Here is a 20,751-nt window from a genome sequence, read left to right as displayed (position 1 = left end):
AGGCTTCCTTTGCAGGCTCACTTTAGTACGGGGAGGAAAATTGCGTGCCATGGGGATTGTTGAAAGGGAAAAAGGAGAGCGGACTTAGTTCTTGTACCACGAGGACATAAGAACATAAAAAGAGGCTTCTCAATCAGGCCATCTAGTCCAGTATCCTGTTCTCACAGCGGCCAAGGGGAAACCTGCAATCAGGATTCAAATACAAGAGCAACTCTTCTGTGGTTTCCAGCAACTGATATCCGGGAGCATTCCTTCCTCTGGCCACAGACACAGAGCATAGCCATGGGTGGCCCTCTCCTCCATGAATTTGTCCAATCCTCTTTCAAAGCCATCCGAGTTAGTGGCCATCACTGCTTCCAGTGGCAGTGAGTTCCATAGTTTAGTTCTGCCCTGGGCGAAGGAGGACTTTGTTTTACCCGTTCTGCATCTTCCAGTATTCAGCTTCATTAGACGTCCACAATTTCTAGCCCAGTGTTTCCCAAACTTGGGTCCCCTGTCTGCTTTTTGACTACAGTTCCCATCATCCCTGACCACTGCTCTTGCTCCCTAGGGATGATGGGAGTTGTATTCCAGAAACAGCTGGAGACCAAAATGTGGGAAACGCCGTAGACTGAGCAATCTATACACCTATAATTTTATAAACTCCTCTCATTTTTCTAGACTAACTCCTTTTCTCTTAACTAACAAGTCCCAAATGTTGCAGCCTTTCCTCATTGGAGAGTTGTTCCATCCTCTCGATCATTTTGGTGTCACGTTATCTGATCCTTTACAGCATCCCTTCTGGGGTGAGGCGACCAGAACCGTACATGGTAATTCCAAAGGAGGCCACACCTGAGATCCTTTTAATGGGAGATTCTGCCAGCCATTGAACTTGAGGCCTTCTGCATGCAAATCCCAGGCCCTGGCAATGAGCGATGGACCATATATAGAGTTTTGCGGTTGTTTCTTCTGTCCTGCAAATAGCCAGGGCTCTGTGCCAGCTCCCATAGCGGGTCGTGGCTGTCATTTGCGTCACTGAGCACAATGCCCCCGAGTTGTACCTTTCTTAGAAAACAAACAAGGCTGATTATTTATTGTTGTTGTTTCCACTTCTTTTCCAGGCCAAGCCCATTTATGGTGGATGGCTTTTGCTGGCGCCAGAAGGCACTGATTTTGACAATCCTGTGCACCGCTCTCGGGTAAGGATGGGGGTCCCTCTGCTGAGTCGGGGGGGGGGCGTTTAAATATAGTCACAGCCCAGGTGGCCTGGTGCCAGGTGAACGGAGTACAGCAGGAGTGAAGGTGAAGCGTAGGATAGGCCACATAATTCAGTTCTCCCCTAGCAAAAACAAAACTCACAGCCACCAAGTTTCTAGTCCTTATGACTGCTCAATTGTTTGAAAAACAAGAAATCTCAGAGGTAGCGGAATAAGATTTCCAGGAGTCACGGGGCGAAATGTCAGGGTAGCGAAAACTGGAATATATTATGCAAAATGAGGGGGGAGGAGAGTATGCAAATCTGCTCGGTTTTGCCTAAATTAAACAGGGAACGTGGTCCAGTTTTGCTTGGTTGCAGAGCTATAGTGGCTTAAAGGTAAAGGGACCTCTGACCATTAGGTCCAGTTGTGGCCGACTCTGGGGTTGCGACGCTCATCTCGCTTTATTGGCCAAGGGAGCCGGCGTACAGCTTCCGGGTCATGTAGCCAGCATGACTAAGCCGATCTGGAGAACCAGAGCAGCGCACGGAAACGGCATTTACCTTCCCTCCGGAGCGGTACCTATTTATCTACTTGCACTTTGACGTGCTTTTGAACTGCTAGGTTGGCAGGAGCAGGGACCGAGCAACAGGAGCTCACCCCGTCGCGGGGATTCGAACCGCCGACCTTCTGATCGACAAGCCCTAGGCTCTGTGGTTTAACCCACAGCGCCACCCGCATCCCTTAGGTGCAGTTAAAAAGAAAAGGAAAAATTAAGAGCATTGACAACTTCCCTGTCTTGCATTTCCCCACAAAAGTCTTGGTCGTCCCTCACTTCCTCCGAGTTTTCAGAGCTGTCAGGGATGGCAAGGACTGTCATTTGAGGCAAGGTGGGAGGAATTCAAGCTGCTCTCTCGCCTGCGCAGGAAAGTGAACAGGGAGTGGGTCTCATTCTTCGCACAAGGCTTGGGAGACACTTAAGAAGCAGCGAAAGAGATTCTCGCTGCATTTTGAGTGTTTGCAGGGTGCACCAGAGGTCTTGGGGAAGGACGAGGTCAGCGATCGCCACAAATAGCGGCTGACTCCTCAGACCGACCCACATTTGTGAATCTGTGGGTGGAGGGCAGAGTGCCTCTCCTCCAAGCATAACTTCCCTCTCTGCTGGGTAACCGAGACATCTGGATTAAGCCCTGACTAAACTGGCATGAGCCTTGCCCTTTGCACCTGCCTAACCAGACAGTTAAGGCACTATGATGCCACTTTAAACACTGATTGTTCCCTCCACAAAAAGAATCCTGTAGTTTGTGAAGGCTGCTGAAAGTTGACCCACGTTCCCCTCGCGGCGCTACAGTTCCCAGAGGGGTTATAAGCTAGACTGGTGGCTGGGGGCGGCCGCCGAGACCACATAACACCGGTCTTGAAAGACCTACACTGGCTCCCAGTACGTTTCTGAGCACAATTCAAAGTGTTGGTGTTGACCTTTAAAGCCCTAAATGGCCTCAGCCCAGTTTACCTGAAGGAGCGTCTCCACCCCCATCGTTCTGCCTGGACGCTGAGGTCCAGCGCCGAGGGCCTCCTGGCGGTTCCCTCATTGTGAGAGGCAAAGCTACAGGGAACCAGGCAGAGGGCCTTCTCGGTGGTAGCACCTACCCTGTAGAACGCCCTGCCACCAGATGTCAAGGAAATAAACAACTTCCTGACATTTAGAAAACATCTGAAGGCAGCCCTGTTCAGGGAAGTTTTTAATGTGGGACATTTTGATGTATTTTTTATCTTTGTTGGAAGCCGCCCAGAGTGGCTGGGTACAAATAAATTATTATTATTATTATTATTATTATTATTATTATTATTATTATTATTATCTCTTCCCGTGGAACTCTGGGAATTGTGGCTCTGCGAGGGGAACAGGGCAGGTGCGCTCCTGACAAAGATGCAGGGGGGGGGGGAATCCCTCTCAGTCCGAAGCTTCACGCATTCCCTTTTCACGCCTCCTTTTCCTCTCTCCTAGAAATGGCAGCGCCGGTTCTTCATCCTCTACGAGCACGGCCTCCTGCGTTACGCCCTGGACGAGATGGTGAGTGGCGGGTGTCCTTGCCGGGTAAAGCGGAAGTTGCTACAGTGGTGCCTCGCAAGACGAAATTAATCCGTTCCGCGAGTCTCTTCGTCTAGCGGTTTTTTCGTCTTGCGAAGCAAGCCCATTGACGGCTTAGCGGATTAGCGCTATAAGCGGCTTTTAGCGGCTTTTAGAGGCTTATCGGCTTAGCGGATAAGCAGCTTAGCGGCTTAGGAAAAGGGGGGGGGGGAAACCTGCAGGAACTCGCAAGACATTTTCTTCTTGCGAAGCAAGCCCATAGGAAATTCGTTTTGCGAAGCACCTCCAAAACGGAAAAGCCTTTCGTCTAGCGGGTTTTCCGTCTTGCGAGGCGTTCGTCTTGCGGGGCCCCACTGTATGTTTTTGTGCCTCTCCTCCTTTAGTGGGTTTGCTGTGGGCCGTGACCCCAAGACACTTAGGGAAGCGAATTTGAGTCGGCCGCGGGTGTTGCCGTTTTCCATGCAGCCGTGGTGCGTTCTGGGTTGCGCGTGCTCCCAAGTCTCCTTCGTGGAGGTTCCTCGCTTGGGATATGGACAGGCCTCCCTGGCCGTTCCGCACTTTGTGAGCTGGATCCGTCCGTCCCCTCCCTCCACTTGCTTCCTCCTTAACTGTTGTGGGCGGCTGTTCAGAGGAGAGCCTTTTGACTCTGGGTGACGCCTTCATATCCCAAAGTGGCTTGACAGGTCTCTGTTCTTTTTTAGCTTTGTTTTATTTAAGTGGTGGGCGCAGCCGGCCACATGTGGTGTTGGTGTTGTGTTTCCTCCTCTCCTTTAGGGATTTGGTGTTTATTCTGCCGTTCTGGGAGTGTCTGGGCAGAGCTAGGCAGCATGCTGTACTCTGCCTCGTAAGCCTGGGCTTAATTTAAATGGCTGAGTCACGCAGTGGTCACTCGGGCTTCTGCTACCCCAGGTGGCTGCTTAAAATTTACGCCTCTGCAAGTGGTTGTGTTTGGGGTCACAACCCCCACCAGCCCCAGTCACTTGCTCATAACATAATAAAGTGGTACCTTGGTTCTCAGACGCCTTGCTACTCAAACAACTTGGAACCCAAACACTGCAAACCCGGAAGTAAGTGCTCTGGTTTGCAAACTTTTTTCGCAAGCCAAACGTGCTCCGTTTTGAGTGCCACACATCCGTTTTGAGCATTACGCTGAGGTCTGTCTGTTTTTGCTATTTATTTTGCGTTTTTGTTTCTGCGGCTCTTTTTGTTTTGTTTTTGTGACTGTGCGGAACCCAGTTGGATTGATTGTGTGACTGCAGTACATTGTTTATTGCTTTCGTTTTATGGATCAATGGTCTCATTAGATAGTAAAATTCCTATTGCATAGCTGTTTTAGGGTTTGTTTTTAAAAGTCTGGAATGGATTAATCCATTTTGCATTACTTTCTATGGGAAAACGCGCCTTGGTTTTGGAACATTTTGGTTTTGGAACAGACTTCCGGAATGGGTTAAGTTTGAGAACCAAGGTACTGCTGTATAGCAAAGCATGGATAACTCAGTGGGTTGAAGCGTGGTGCTGAAAATGCTGGGGTTGCAGATTTGATCCTGGTATGAGATAGCTGAATTTTCCTGCATTGCAAGGGACTGGACTAGATGATTCTCAGGGTTCCTTCCAATTCTATGATTCTGTGATCATATTTGCTCATCTGCATGCCCATGAAACGTGACTGCATCACATCACATGCCAATGGGAGTTGCAGCCCCAAATAGCTGAGCCACCATTTATTTAAAGCACTAGGAGGCCGTCAAGGCTTCCCCCAAAGCATTCTGGGAGCTGTAGTTTGTTAAGGTTACAGGGAACAGGGAGAGGGCCTTGTCGGTGGTGGCACCTGTCCTCTAAGATGTCAAGGAGATACTGTACAACATTTAGAAGTTATGAATGTTTTTATTATGTTTCTGTTATCTGCTAGAAGCCGCCCGGGGTGGCTGGGGCAACCCAGTCAGATGGGTGGGCTACAAATAATAAAATAGGGCCGCGATATGTCCGGATTTTCCTGGACATTACCGGGATTTCCAAGGTGGAATTGATGTCTGGGGGAAATTCAAGTCAATTGAAAATTTGGGGGGGTGTCATTTTTTTGGGGGGGGGGGAGCGCAATAACTCTGGGGTTTGTATGTAAAAAAAAAAAAGCTTAGCTGTTTGGGGGTCTTCCTAAAAAAAACGCTCAACAACTTTCAGGGTGTCCTGGCTTTGACTTTCTGAAGTATGGCAATCTTAATTAAAATAATAATAATACTAAAAGCTGTTGTTGTCATTAGTGTGGAGAGTTTATAGGAGGCCCCTATTCACCTCCCAGAACAGCATCTCCCACAGTTTCTTGTGAAAAGGGATTGATTGTTAAGCCACAGCTGCCAACATGCTACGTGCAAATGCACAACTTGTGGACATTACTGGGATCACACAGTTCCACCATTAAAAGAGGGGGGAAAAACCCCACCTGTTCATTTTGTTTGTTCGCTGGCAATCTGGAATCAGCCACTCTCTCTCTCCTGACCTACTGAGAAGTAATAACATTAATTTGGGGCGGGGGAACCACGTGCATTTTAGCCTCCCATTTTTTAAAAAATGGCATATTATTATGTTTTTATTTTACTATTCCTGGAACAGCTTGCTTGGCAGACAGAAGTTCAACAGGCACAGTACACATGGGTGGGGGAACTCCCTGTTATTTGACTTTCCAAGGAAAGCGGCACCTGTTGGATTTCAGCCTGCTTAAAAGACCAGGAGCCTTGCCAGGAAAGCCTTGTTCCTATCCTGTGTATTTTTGTGTTTCTGCATTGTAAACTGCCCTGTGATCTGTGGATGAAGGGCAGTAGAGAAATACAGTGGTACCCCTGGATGTGGACACGATCCGTTCCGGAGCCCCGTTTGCATCCTGAAGCGAATGTAAGACACGACTGTGCGTGTCGCATTTCGCCGCTTCTGCGCATGCGTGTGGCGCCATTTTGAGCATCTGCGCATGCGTGAGCGGCAAAACCCAGAAGTAACGTGCTCCGTTACTTCCGGGTCGCCGTGGAACACAACCTGAAAATATTTAAGCTGAAGCGTATTCATCTTGAGGTATGGCTGTAATAATAGTAATAATAATAATAATAGTAGTAGTAGTAGTAATAATAATAATAACAACAACAACGATGGACCATGTGAGCAGCACCTGAAGCAAAGGATGATAAGGCTATACAGTGGTACCTCAGGTTACATACGCTTCAGGTTACAGACTCCGCTAACCCAGAAATAGTGCTTCAAGTTAAGAACTTTGCTTCAGGATAAGAACAGAAATCGTGCTCCGGCCGCGCGGCAGCAGCAGGAGGCCCCATTAGCTAAAGTGGTGCTTCAGGTTAAGAACAGTTTCAAGTTAAGAACAGACCTCTGGAACAAATTAAGTACTTAACCTGAGGTACCACTGTATCTGAAGAAGCACCTCCGTGTTTCTTGGATATGTTGTTTTTATAAATATAAAATAATTTAAAAGGGTTTCTAATAATAACTCAAGAAGAGAATGCACCAGGTTGGCATGTGCTGAGATTTGGTCCCCTTTTCCCCAGACGCCCTATATTGGAAGTTGTATTGCCGTGTGGGATTGGGGACCACACAGCTGTCAATTTGGATTACTTCCCTCAGCCCTTCCACCTGTGCTGTGCGGAAAATAACCTTGCAGTAACCTGCAGGGCTGCTAGGAAGAATTGCCGGGCTGATGCCTGTGGAGTTAATACTGTATGCTAAACATTCTGAGCAATAATGATGCCATTGTTTTGTCTTAAAAAAATAACCACATTTGCTCTGCTGGGGTTGGGAGGACTCTGATCTAGGCAGGCAGAGACGCTTTGTTCTTTCGTCAGGCAATCTGTTGAGCCACAGGTAATTCTTGTTATTACGTTGCGGTAAGTCAGGCTAGTAACTTTTGCAGACTTATTTGCAAGGCTGCGGTAACGAAGGGCTGCCACACCCTTTTGGCTGCTTTGGAGCAAGCGCAGGGATGTGCTGGGAGACAAGACCTTCCCTCCGTTTCCCTCGCAAGTTCTGAGGTCTGTTTGTTTGCTTCCCTGCCTTTAAGGAGCCGCATTTTGGCTCCGTATGAAAAAGAACTCTCAGATCTGCAAATTGGGGCTCTGGAACGTCATCCAGATCCTTTTAATCATCCGGGTTTGAGCGCCGTACATTTCTCTCCCCTGTCTCCAGGCAACCTGGCTGCTTTCACTGGGATAATATTTCCTGAAATGACAATGGGGAGACAGCTGAGGATGGGGTTTGGGAGGAAGAAGGAGCAGGGCAGAATTCCCTTGGAAGGCCCAGGAGCCAAGACTCCACGAAATCAGCAGGACAGGGGGGAAAAAACAGAATCATTTCCATTTCGTTTGTTATCTTTCTGTGCCTCTTTTCACTAACTTGAGTCACAAAGCAGCTTGCATGCGGTAAATGACAACATAGTAAAACATCACAATTATGACATAAATTCTGTAAAATAGTTAACAAATCATCGGTAAAACAGTTACAAATCAGCCACCTTCTGTTGATTGACGAAACAACTTTAAAAATAGGCTTAACAGCCCAGAAAAGTCATATTATAACCCCACAAAGGGGTTGGTGGCGTCAGAGAATCTCTAATTCGGGACGGTCCAACTTTTCATGCCAAGTGGGCCACGAGAGGACTTTGACACAGAACCCAGGGGACACACACTGAATTAACTTTCCACATTTGTCATTTAAAGTATTTGCAATTTACATTTAATATACCGTATTTTTCTCCCAATAGGACACACTTTTCCCCCTCCAAAAATGAAGGGGAAATGTGTGTGCGTCCTATGGAGCGAATGCAGGCTTTCGCTGAAGCCTGGAGAGCGAGAGGGGTCGGTGTGAACTTGACCCCTCTTGCTCTCCAGGCTTCAGGCAGCTATCCGCAAGTCTTCTGAACGCGGCAGGAGTTCTCGCCGGTCTCCGAAGGCTTGCGGATAGCAGCCTGTTCTGGGGGCTGAGGTCGGGGGAAGCTCGGGCTATTGTCCGGTGCACCCTATGGAGCGAAAAATATGGTATTTAATGTACACAATCAATGCATGCACACAAATAATAGATTTAATATATTCAATTATGAAACAAAGATGTACGCACTTTTGTTAACAACACACAACATAAAAAAAAAATACATTTTAAAGACTTTATGGTGTTTTTTTCTTGAATGTAGCCGACCACCCTGGACCACCCTGGTAGAACTGATAATTGACTTTGTGTTTTCAAAGACAAAGGACAGTCTACACTCTACATTTAAAGCACACCCAATGAACATTGAGAGCACATGGTCCTTGTGACCCCCACCAACTCTACATTTCTGCGTCTTCTTCCAGAGAACCATGGGAACTATAGTTTTCTCCCGCAGAGCTACAGGGGCCAGCCCCCTTAACAATCTGCAGTTCCTGAAGTGGGGGGGAAGTCACCCACATTAAATGTGCATTGGATGACCTTTAAATGTAATATAATAAAAATAGGAATAATGTATTATTTATACCCTGCTCATCTGGCTGGGCTTCCCTAGCCACTCTGGGCGGCTTCCAACAAAATACAGTGGTACCTCTGGTTGCGAACAGGATCCGTTCTGGATCCCCGTTCGCAACATGAGCAGAACGCAACCCACGTCTGCGCACGCGCAGGTCGCGATTCACCACTTCTGTGCATACGCGTGACATTATTTTGAGCGTCTGTGCATGCGCGAGCGGCAAAATCCAGAAGTAACCCTTTCGGGCACTTCCGAGTCACCGCCAGATGCAACCTGAAAAGATTTAACCTGAAGCAAATGTAACAAGAGGTATGACTGTCTTAAAATACAGCAATGCATCAAACATTAAAAGCTTCCCTAAACAATGCTGCCTTCAGATGTCTTCTAAAAGTCTGGTAGTTGTTCTTCTCTTTGACATCTGGTGGGAGGGCGTTCCACAGGGCGGGTGCCACCACCGAGAAGGCCCTCTACCTGGTTCCCTGTAACTTGGCTTCTCGCAGGGAGGGAACCGCCAGAAGGCCCTCGGAGCTGGACCTCAGTGTCCGGGTAGAACAATGTAAGGTGTGGATCTGCCCCACATGATGGGGGTTCAACCACGGAGTGAAGTTGGCGCCTAAGGGGCCACGCCCCCCCACTCCACCTGGTTCAAGTTCTTACTGCTTATCCTTCTTTCCTGTCAACTGCTTCACATATGGAAAAAAGCTCCACTTTTGGAACGGAATTGACTAGGAAAAGAACAGGGGGGAGGTGAATTTACTGGCACAAAGAACTTGGTGGCCCAGGGATGGGATGTAGGCTTGCCTCACCTTTGCAGTTCTGGGAAACAGCTTTGTGTGTAAGACGAAGGGCAGGGGAGGTTGAGCCGCAAACTTCCCCCCTACTTCCTGAGGTTGGCCAGAATTCAGAGGAGGACAACCAAGGACTATAATCAGGGCAGTGCAAATCAATTCTTGCGTCGTTTTTAAAAAATTATTATTAGCATTTCTGGGATGTTAGGTTTATTTATTTAATGCATTTATATCATGGGACGTGGATGGTGCTGTGGGTTAAACCACAGAGCCTAGGACTTGCCAATCGGAAGGTCAGTGGTTCGAATCCCTGCGACGGGGTGAGCTCCCGTTCCTCGGTCCCTGCTCCTGCCAACCTAGCAGTTCGAAAGCACTTCAAACTGCAAGTAGATAAATAGGTACTGCTCTGGCGGGAAGATCAACGGTGTTTCTGTGCGCTGTTCTGGTTCGCCAGAAGCGGCTTAGTTATGCTGGCCACATGACCCAGAAGCTGTACGCCGGCTCCCTCGGCCAATAAAGCGAGATGAGCGCCGCAACCCCAGAGTTGTCTGCGACTGGATCTAACGGTCAGGGGTACCTTTACCTTTATCCTGCCTTTCTTCCAAGTTGAGATCTGTGGTGGCTTAACAACATTTAAAAGCATTGTTTAAAAATGCAAAGTCATAAAAAAGCAAACTGGTGAAAAGCAATAGTTAGAATACATTGAGACGGATTAAGAACTGGCATGAAAACACAGCTGCTCCTGCTCCTTAGATTCCAACAGCCTGAATAGGAAAGCAAAGAGGGAGCCCGTCTGACCTCTCCTGGGAGGGAATCTCTCCTTCTGGGGGCAGCCACAGAAAAGGCCCACACCCACCTGCCCCCCTGTTCCCCAGAAACAGTATTTCTGTCTTTCCGGGAGTCAATCTCAATCCATTTGCTGCCATCCATGCCCCCAACCACAAAAAAAATCCTTTTTTTTTTTTAAAAAAAAGACATTTTGTGTTTAGGAAAATGTGCTGAAAAGTTTGTGATGAACGAAAGATGAACTGGAAGGCATACGCACCACAAACAAATAGGGGTGAAAGCTATTTTCTTTCCCCCACCGCAAAGAAGTCGAAAGAGATGCTTAATAAATGTAGGATGCGGTCTGACTTCCCTGTAAGTTTTGTGGAATCAGATCGGAATGGTTTGCTCAATAAACAGGCCTCCTGGAAGAGCCCATCTTGGCTCAGTGCAGAGATTAGTAGATCTTAAGGCACGTGGAATAACTTATCTGCGGGGCTGGGGTTGTGTATGTCAGGAGAAAGGTGCTTCTGAATCTGGCGCATTAGAAATTGGAGAGAGGGGTGGAATTAACCAGGAGGGAGGGGAAAGAACTGGGCATTATCTCTGCAGAAAGCATCTTTGGCTGGAAGCAGAGGCAATTGCGTTTGGAGAACTGAGAGTCCTGAACCAGACCCCCCAAATCCGATTCCACACCTGCTCTGAAGAGCAGAGAGACCTTCATTCCCCACCTGGGGGGCCTAAATTTACTCACGCATGCTCCCAAAAAATGACGTCACTCTGAACATTGGCACGGATGGCTCTGGAAGGAGATGGATGAGCTGCGGAGCTGAGCCCTGGGACGGGCTGACATCTCTTCTCCTCCAACATTCCTGGGAGAGGAAGGGAGTTATGGCAGGGGCCAGATAATTCCTCGTAAGTTTATAAGGGGGGGGGGGTTTTTAAAAAAAATCACTGTAGAACTTAACAACCTCCTCCCCAGTTTACCCAATTCTGCACCGTTTCCACAAGATGTTGTGATGGACACCAACTTCAAAAGGAGGTTGGGGGGGGGGGAATTCATGGAAAACAAAGCTTTAAATGGCCATTAGTTGTGGCGGCTTTGATGCTACTCCACTGACGGTGGCAGTATACCTTGGAATTCCAGCTGCTATGGATCACAGGTGGGGGAGAGCTGCTCTTGAACTTGGGACATGCTTGCAGGGGCATTTGGTTGGCCACGGTGATTACAGGATGCTGGGATTGGTGGGCTTTGGGCCTCATCCAGTAGGGCTCTTAGGTTCTTAGCGAAAACCGTTGCCTGAAAATGGTTCCCCACCCCTGCTACAACAGGGCAGGAATCTTCTTGCTTCTTGTTTTCTACCCATATGCAGAACCATGATGGTTAGCTGAGGAGTCTGGTAATTTTTCTTTAATTGGGCGATCACTGTAATATGCATTGCATTCGCTCACTCCTGCCCTTCCTGCGTACTATTTCTCGTAGGTACGAAAGGACCCGTCTACGTTTATCCCCAGGCATGAATTCCTTAGCTGGTGGATAACTAGGTCGGAAGGTTCATCTGCGCTGCTAGTTAGCCATGATGTTTGCGCTCTGTAGCTGTGTTGGGTTATCTCCACAAACAGAGGAAAGAGGCTTAAGAGGAAAAGAAGAAGAAGAAAACTTCCCTTGCCTTCTCCCCCTGGAAATGAGACCTTCCGGCCTCATTGGCAGAGGTGGGGGGGGGATTGTTTTGTTTTTGCTTGTGAACAAAATCTTGCCCTTCTGCCCCTGGGAGGCATTTATTCCCAGAGGAAGTAAGCCACAGTCAAAGCTCCAGCTTTGCTGTAAAAACAGGGAGGAGATGATTGTGGTAATTGGATCCCAAATGTGATTAGTCTGGGCTAGGAAGAAATTAGCCCATCACCTGTTCATGGTGGAGTTCAGGCAAAGCCAAACAGTCGACAACACAGAAACCTGGGTGGTGGCTACTGGGTCTCAGGTTCTGGCTAGTCATTTTTTCCCTGTTTTATGAAGTAGGGTGGAGCGATGGGGCCCTGCCTTGGCAGAAGTGTCTTGAGGCTGCGGATTGGGGTCACGTGCCAGCCGTTGGGGGGTCTGTAGGCAGAAGTGGGGGGCAGATCAACAGTTGTTCACCCAAGTTTATAAGAGGCATAGTTTTTGCTTGCCGGCTTAAGAAGAAGAGGATGGTCTGGAAAAAGCCCCGAGGGCCAGATGGAGGGATCTGGAGGGGCCGTATTTGGGTCCCTTTGCGTGAGGTTGTCTTCTTGAACACAAGAGGATTGTGTTCCCCGATGGAGAAGGGATTGTTCCCGACTCAGACTGCAGCTGCTTGAGAAAGCAAAGTTGGTTTCAGTGCTGCAGGACAGAAGATTTTCAGGAAATTAATCCAGCGCAAAAAAAAAATTCCCGCGCAGGAAACTTTCTGTTTCATAAGCTTGTTAGCAAACAACGAATGGGTGCCAACTGCAAGCACAACATTCAGGTGAGCTTGGCAGTTCTGAAGCTTTTCGCTTTGTTTGCTAAATACGAGCAAAATAAAGGCGCTAGGTTAGGTGACTTTTCAGGGCGACCTCTGCCAGACTAGGCCTTTCCCGAAGTTTGGGGCTTACAGATCCCATCAGCCCCGAAATTTTTCCGGTGTGGATGAGCCTATTTTGCATTGGGTAAATTTAATGGGAACTTCCCCCCGGAAAACTTTCCCAATTAAAAAATTTCCAGAAAACCCACAACATGATTGCCTGATTTCTGCCAAGTGCTTCCCTGTTTGGTTTTGGCAACTTGCCCCCAAGACCTCCTTTCTCTCTCCTTGTGCGTTTTGGGCGCACGGTGAATGTTCGGGCATCAAACTGTGCACACAAGCTCATCGCGTTGGGCAGCCTCTGCACAGCTTCAGTTTTGAGAGACTTTGGTGCCACTGGGTTCATGTGTCTGTGGAGGCTTATTCTTTTGCAAGGCAGGTAGCTTCCTCCTCTCTTCGCCCCCCACCGAATGCAAAAGTGCTTTTTGCAGTGGGTGTAGGGCTACATGCACAAATTGGAATGAGCCTCACTAAAGAAGCCTTTGGCTCAGGTGCTGTCCTAGCAAGAGCCAGGAAAAAGGCTGCAAGAGTCCAGGCTTGGTGTTGGGTCCAAACCAGAGAGGATGGTTTAAGACAAAATCTGCTCAGATTCTTCTTCTTTTTTAATACTTAAAGCACTGTTTGTTTATATCATGCATTGTAACTCAGGAAACTTTAAGCAAGCAAGGAAAGTACAGTCATACCTCGGGTTGAATGTGCTTCAAGTTGAGCGCTTTGGGGTTGCGCTCCGTGGCAACCCGGAAGTAACGGAGTGCGTTACTTCTGGGTTTCGCTGCTTGCACATAGGCAGATGCTCGAAATGACATCACGCACGGAAGCGGCAAAACGCAACACGCGCAGATGCGCAGTCGCGTCTTACGTTCCATTCAGGATGTGAACGGAGCTCCGGAACGGATCCTGTTTGCATCTTGAGGTACCACTGTATACCTAAATCAACCAATGCAAAGTAATTTCTAATCACTTAATGATTTCAAATGCCTTTCATGCTTGGATGTTAGTATTTGCTGTAAAGAAAAGTTCTCATATATGTGTACATGGTTAGGATTGCTCTGTACACCTCTCTTTAATTTTTAATTTTATTGTGACAAAGTAATCATCGTAAATAAATAAGAATAAAAATGTGCACCCCATCACCAAACCAAGCCATTGTAACTATTCAACCTCCCAGAATTTCAGCACTTCTTGGGATGGTTTGACTCCTTTCCTTTTTAACAGTACAAATTCCACAAACACCCTCAAAACCATTTCTCCTGCATATACCCCATCTTACCTTAACGGCACGTGTTTCAGATTCTAACTAAGCCAGCTTGAACCACAGGGATCAAAGCCAGCTGGTTTAACTGACCAGGGTGTGCCAGTAAGCAACAGTCTCAAGTCAGTTTTACCTGGAAAGGAAACCAAACGATGCGCAAGACCTGCTCCTGGCTGCACGGGGAGGGTGAGCTTGCTGTAAGTATGAGGCCGCTTTCCTTGGAGTTGTGCAAAGGGTGAGAAACCAGGCATGGGGAAAGCTGTGTTGTCCTTCCGGGGGCATTCTGCCCTGTGGGATTTGAACCCAGAACTTCCTTAGCCGACTTCACGCCTCTTGGTCCTCAGTTGGTCACAATATGGGGGTTTTGTGTGTGTCACGTAAAATCAACTTGCGTTGTCGTGTGAGAGATGTTGAGTTGCAAATAACAGGCAAAACGCGGGTGCAAGCACAGATTGTGAACTCCTGCACCCTAGAGATGCCCATCTCCTGGGCTCTTCCAGAAACGCATGCAATTGACTCCCAGTACGTTTCCGAGCACAATTCAAAAAGCCCTAAACAGCCTCGGCCCAGTATACCTGAAGGAGCGTCTCCACCCCCACAGTTCTACCCGGACGCTGAGGTCCAGCTCCAAGGGCCTTCTGGCAGTTCCCTCACTGCGAGAAGTGAGGTTACAGGGAACCAGGCAGAGGGCCTTCTTGGTGGTGGCACCCGCCCTGTGGAATGCCCTCCCATCAGATGTCAAACAGAAGAACAACTACCTGACATTTAGAAGACATCTGAAGGCAGCTCTGTTCAGGGAAGTTTTTAATGTGTGACATTTTGATGTATTTTTAATCTTTGTTGGAAGCCGCCCAGAGTGGCTGGGTACAAATAAATTATTATTATTATTATTATTATTATTATTATTATTATTTGGAGACCGTAAGTGTTGCCTGCTAAGCATGAATTTGCACGTGCGCCAAATTCTCAGGGAAGTGAGCAACTGCTGTGAAAACCTCATCCAGCTTGGCATTGATTTGGGACTTAAAAGGACCTTCGCGAGGGTCTCGGCCTCCTTATACCTCTCACTCTCCTTGCTTTCGTCTTCTTCCATTAAATGAGACGCATTGATCTGAACAAGTTGTCTGGGGATGTCTTGAGTGCCGCTGAGCTCCCGGGGCCGCCATCCTGCTGCCGAGGTCACAACTGCCGCGGAGCTGGAGGCCGGCTGCTCAAGAAAGTGTTGGCCTCTGCCTGGAATGCGCAGGGTGTGGCCCAACCCACTCCTTTTCACAGCCACTGGATGTTCCCATCGTGGCAATTCCTCCTCCTGGCCCAGCTGCCCCTTCCCATTCCCCTTTCTTTCTTTTTATTTGCAGACCCCCCCCAAGGGTGCAAAGCGGCCTGAAAAAGGCCTTCTGGTAGAGCAGAGGCTTGAGTGGGCGCTGCAGCTGTTGGGAGTTGTAGTTCGAAACATCTGGAAGGGGACATCAGGTTGGGGGGAAAGCTGGGCTGCAAAGCCTTCTTGCAGTTCCCCGTTCCTCTTACGAGAATCAGAGGCAGGAGCAGAGGGCGCACCCGGTGGCACTGCAGGATTTGAACTCGGGTCTCTCGCAACTGATGTGCCGGGCCTCGGTTGGTCAGCATGTGGGGTGTTTGCTCTATTTTTGGAAGCAGGGGGCGTTGATTTCATATAGAAAGGAAACTCCATTGTTTCCTCACTGCTGGGTCACATCCACACCATATATATCTTTAAAATGAATGGCTCCGCCACAAAGAATCCTGGAAACTGTAGTTTGTTACGGGTGCTGGGAATTGTAGTTTTCTGAGGGGTAAACTAGTTTCTTTTTAAAATAAATAAATAAGCTTTTCACAATGCAATAAGATAAAAGAAACTAATCTAAATAAAAAAGGGAAAAAAATAATAAAACACAGTTTCAGAGGGGTAAACGACACTTTCCAGAATTCTTTGGTGGAAGCAATGGGCTTTAAATGTAGGTGCAGCTTGATTGTACCTTGATTGTAAACGGAATCTGAAATATTTTCCTTTAAGCTTGAATTTGTTTTATTCTGGATTGTTTTAGTTGAAATTTTAATGTGTTGTAAACCACTTGGAGATTTTTTCTTTAAAATATAAAATGGTACAGAAACTAAATTAATAATTTCATTGTAAAATAATGGCACCTAGATGTTGTGTTGACTGTCACCTAGGTTTAAAGTGCCGTTTGGCAATTAGCTTACATATCTGAGTTTCTAACACTGGGACTCAGGCTCCTATAAGAGGGGGTGAGTATTTTTTTGTTTTCCTTTGTTTTCCTTTATTATGTATTATCTGTTTTCCTTTTGTATTTTTATGTTGCGAACCACCCTGTGATCTTTGGATAAAGGGCGGCACGCAAGTTTAATAAATAAATAGAAAACAAATCAAGTGTAATAGAATTGTCAATAGAAAATTTTCTGATGCCCTGCAGAGCGATGTAATTTAGCATGTTTGTTTCACCTGTATTTAGTAAGCAAAGCTAAAAACCTAGACCAGGCATAGGCAAACTCGGCCCTCCAGATGTTTTGAGACTACAATTCTCATCATCCCTGACCACTCGCCCTGTTAGCTAGGGATCATGGGAGTTGTAGTTCCAAAGCATCTGGAGGGCCGCGGTTGCCTAAGCCTGACCTAGACGTTGCCAAACTAATATTGTATATTTCACTGTTGCAAGTGAACTTGCCACGTGGTTTTTCTTTTCCTTTTCTTTGTGGGAAAACAATGCACTGGAAATCTTTTCCTGAAAACTTGTTTTCTCCTCTTTGCCAAACTCAGCGGCACGAACAGCAGTGTTTGTCTTACGTAGCCCTAGCTGTGCATCCCCTTTGCAGCTTGCATCTAAATATATAAAGGTAAAGGGTCTGGACCATTAGGTCCAGTCGTGACCAACTCTGGGGTTGTGGCGCTCATCTCGCTTTACTGGCCGAGGGAGCCGACGTACAGCTTCCGGGTCATGTGGCCAGCATGACTAAGCCGCTTCTGGCGAAGCAGAACAGTGCACGGAAACGCCGTTTACCTTCCCGCCGGAGTGGTACCTATTGATCTACTTGCACTTTGATGTGCTTTTGAACTGCTAGGTTGGCAGGAGCAGGGACTGAGCAACTGGAGCTCACCCCGTCGTGGGGATTCGAACCGCCGACCTTCTGATTAGCAAGTCCTAGGCTCTGTGGTTTAACCCACAGCGCCTCCCATCTAAATAGATACCTAGTGGAAATTTTGCCAGCAGCTCTTCTGGCTGGACCCTCAGGTGAGCGAAGTTGGTTCAGGCGGGCATCTTGCTCTCTAGGAGGCAGATCTAGATGGAGCTGGTTATACAAAGGCCATATTCTCTTTCCTCGCCTCCAGTTTTCTGCAGCTGTGGTTGGAGGCAGGGGTGTGTGTCTGTGGGGGGGGGGGAGCGATGGGGAATCTGTAGCCCAGCCGAGCATCCTGTTCCCATGCTAAGCAGCCAGGGAGATTTAGGCCTGCTCATTTTTCATTGCATTCTGCAAACCTGCGTAAAAGACTCGGCATGATGTAAAGGAGGCTGCGATGATGAGACGGTTTTTTCCACATATGGCTAGAGAAGCAGCTGGGAATCGGCGCTTTCAGATTAATTCCTGGGAGAGAGGAGGGGGAGTAGAGAAAGATGGTGAATGATTTATCCTGGTCCCTTCCCCCTTTTGCAAAAGAGGAAAGATATATATTGCCTGGGAAAGGCTTTCTGCAGAAGATTGTGTGAGCACATGGTGTGTCGCCTCTTCCCTTTGTTACCATTTTTCTCACCAAGATTGTGTTGCCACTCTTGGTTGTGTTCTGTTGTCCCCCCCCCAAAAAAAAACCCTTCCAAGGATTCAGTTGCTTCCCCCAACCTCAGATTCAGGTGGTTCAGATGTCCCCCTGACCTCCCAGCTCTTAGTAGCACAGCTTTGTAATGGCCATGGGGTTAAAGTAACACTTGCTCTTTACGCCTGTCTTCCTTGAGCGGCCGCCGCTGGGACCACATAACACTGGTCCTGAGAGATCTGAATTGGCTCCCAGTACGTTTCCAAGCACAATTCAAAGTGTTGGTACTGACCTTTAAAGCCCTAAACGGCCTTGGTCCTGTGTACCTGAAGGAGCCTCTCCACCCCGATTGTTCAGCCCGTACACTGAGGTCCAGCTCCGAGGGCCTTCTGGTGGTTCCCTCCCTGCGAGAAGCCAAGTTACAGGGAACCAGGCAGAGGGCCTTCTCAGTGGTGGCACCCGCCCTGTGGAACGCCCTCCCTTCAGATGTGAAGGAAATAAGCAGTAATCTTCTCTTTAAAAGACATCTGAAGGCAGCCCTGTTTAGGGAAGCTTTTAATATTTAATGCTGTATTGTTTTTAAGACATGATTGGAAGCCGCCCAGAGTGGCTGGGGAAACTCAGCCAAATGGGCGGGGTATAAGTAATAAATTATTATTATTATTATTATTATTATTATTATTATTATTATGGTCTAGAAACCTGCTGGCTTGTTTTTAAAGCACGGGATTCCCAAGGTGTCCAAAACAGTGCCTGGTCCCAGTTGTCCGTCCGTGTCCTGAGCCCATATGGAATTGCAGGACCCCTGAGGCATCATTAAGGCTGCCAGAGCAACCAAACGCAGCATGTTGATAACAAGGAACCCAGGCTGTGTTTTGTTTTTTGATGATGTTCTGGGGGCTGCATGCCAGGGGTGAGCGCATCCAGATTCAAAAGCAAAGCAGATCCATAGGGGTTGACTCTTCCCTTTGCACAGGAGGGGCTCTCCCAAATGGCCGACTTTATTTATAATTTGTTCTTATCTGCTCCCCCTAAGCTCGCACAGAGGTTAGACTGTCCTGTCTTCATGGAACATCTGTTCCGATGTCTTTGCAGGGATGTTGTGCAACAGCAAGCCTTCATCCTGATTTGCTTACGTGGTGTTTCTATTTTTTTTATTTGTTTAATCATTTTTGATACAAACATCAACCGCAAAAGACACATACAATAACAATAACAACACAATTTGACAATTCAGATTTGAATACACTGATATACCTATGAATACACCATTTTAGACAATATTTTCCCACCTCTCTCTCCTCCCCCTGCTTCCCACCACTATCCGCCTTATCGCTTAAATACTCGTTCCAGATTCCTTCATATTTATCCATTGTTATTTTGCGTCGACATGCAGATCATTCGTATGCAGCTAATCTGTCCATATTATCAATCCATGTGCTCAATGGAATCTTTTTGCAGCTCTTCCAATTCATCAAAACAAGTTTTTTTTACTTCTAATATAGCATGGTGCATCCATTTTTTTTTGACCCCTTGAAATCTCCCACGTTTCCAGAATATAATTTAGAATTAAATTCAGTTCCCCTAAATAACAATTCCTTTTTATTACTCTTGCTATATCTTCCCTGTTAATTTTTCTTTCTTTTTAAATATTAAAATTATTTTTATTAGTTTTCAAATTTTAACAAATTCATCCTAATTATTTGAATTTAATACATTTTTTTAAAAAAAAGTAATTAGGTTTCCTGCTCCTGTTGTAAACATATGTTCATTAAATTCCTGGTGTTACCGCTTCATCCTTCTCCTTTGATCTCAACCCTCTACTAGTTTTTATCCATTTTCATAGCCGGACGATTCTGTTACCTTGCAAACAGCACCATTGTTATTTTCAAAATTCCCCGTTAATTTTTCATCCCACGCTTCGTGAACCCCATTCCTTTCCTAAGCGCACAAAGTATGGGGGTAGTTTTGCCCTGGTGGGTCTGTCTGTCTTTTCCCCCCTTATACTGGCGACTTGCAACCAGAAGGGCAGGAGGGGAGCCTGGCCGGGGTGGAATGGAACTGGCTGGGGTTCTTTCTGGCAAGAGTTAAGAAAGCCGGTGTAACACTTGGGTTGAAATGTAAATAAGTAGGAGAGGCAGGCAGGGCGGAGGCCAGCTTCGAAGAGAGAGGCTTGGCAGTCGAAAAAAGAACTACATCTGGATTTGCACGGTTCCGTTTCTGTAGTTGTTCACGTTTAGCCTGGTCCAGAGGCAAACAGAGCCGCTCTGTTAAATATCTAAAAGCTTGAATCAGTTTAAGGCAGCCTTCTCCAGCCCCAGATGTTTTGGACCACAACTCTGCTAGGGCAGATGGGAATTGTAGTCCGAAACAGCTGGATGAGGCACCAGCTGGACCTTTTGCAGACTCCTGGATCACGGAGCTGCTGTTTTTTTACTTCCCAGGGCTCAGAATTAAAGGCACGCCTCCTTATTCTTGAATCAAAGAATCGTGGAGGTGGAAGGGACCCTCAAGACTCATCTAGTCTAACCCCTTGCAAGGCCAGGGATCTTTTGCCCAACATTGGGCTCGAACCCACAACCATGAGATCAAGGAGTCCCATGCTCTCAAGAGTTCTGTGTAACACCAGTAATCTGCACATTGTCTGGTGAACCTTGACGGCAGTTTACTAACCTTGTGGATAGGTCCCAAAATGGCTTCCTGGTTTTTAAATTTTATGTTCGTTTGCTTTCTTTATGGTAGGGTGGGATATTTAAAGAGACACTGAAATGACTCCCATCATCCCACACTCTCTCACAGTTATTTCATAGAGCATGTCGTCACAGCTA

At 47.2% G+C, this 20,751-nt stretch overlaps 1 protein-coding gene across 21 annotated transcripts in view; it reads left to right on the top strand.

Moving 5' to 3' along the window:
* MPRIP (myosin phosphatase Rho interacting protein) overlaps positions 1 to 20,751 on the top strand; it is a 154,807-nt gene that overhangs the window by 26,742 nt on the left and 107,314 nt on the right. For all 21 annotated transcript variants that reach the window (XR_014557751.1, XR_014557752.1, XR_014557753.1 and 18 more), the window contains exons 2-3: positions 1,101 to 1,178; positions 3,184 to 3,249. Coding sequence is in view for 16 of the 21 variants with exons in the window: in XM_083711219.1 (XP_083567345.1) it covers positions 1,101 to 1,178; positions 3,184 to 3,249 (144 nt within the window). In the remaining 5 variants the exon portion in view is untranslated. The remainder of the gene's footprint in view (positions 1 to 1,100; positions 1,179 to 3,183; positions 3,250 to 20,751) is intronic.

This window comes from Podarcis gaigeae, assembly GCF_964106915.1.
Source record: "Podarcis gaigeae genome assembly, chromosome: 14".
NCBI classification, from domain to species: domain Eukaryota; kingdom Metazoa; phylum Chordata; class Lepidosauria; order Squamata; family Lacertidae; genus Podarcis; species Podarcis gaigeae.
This window is presented reverse-complemented; position numbering and strand designations above follow the sequence as displayed.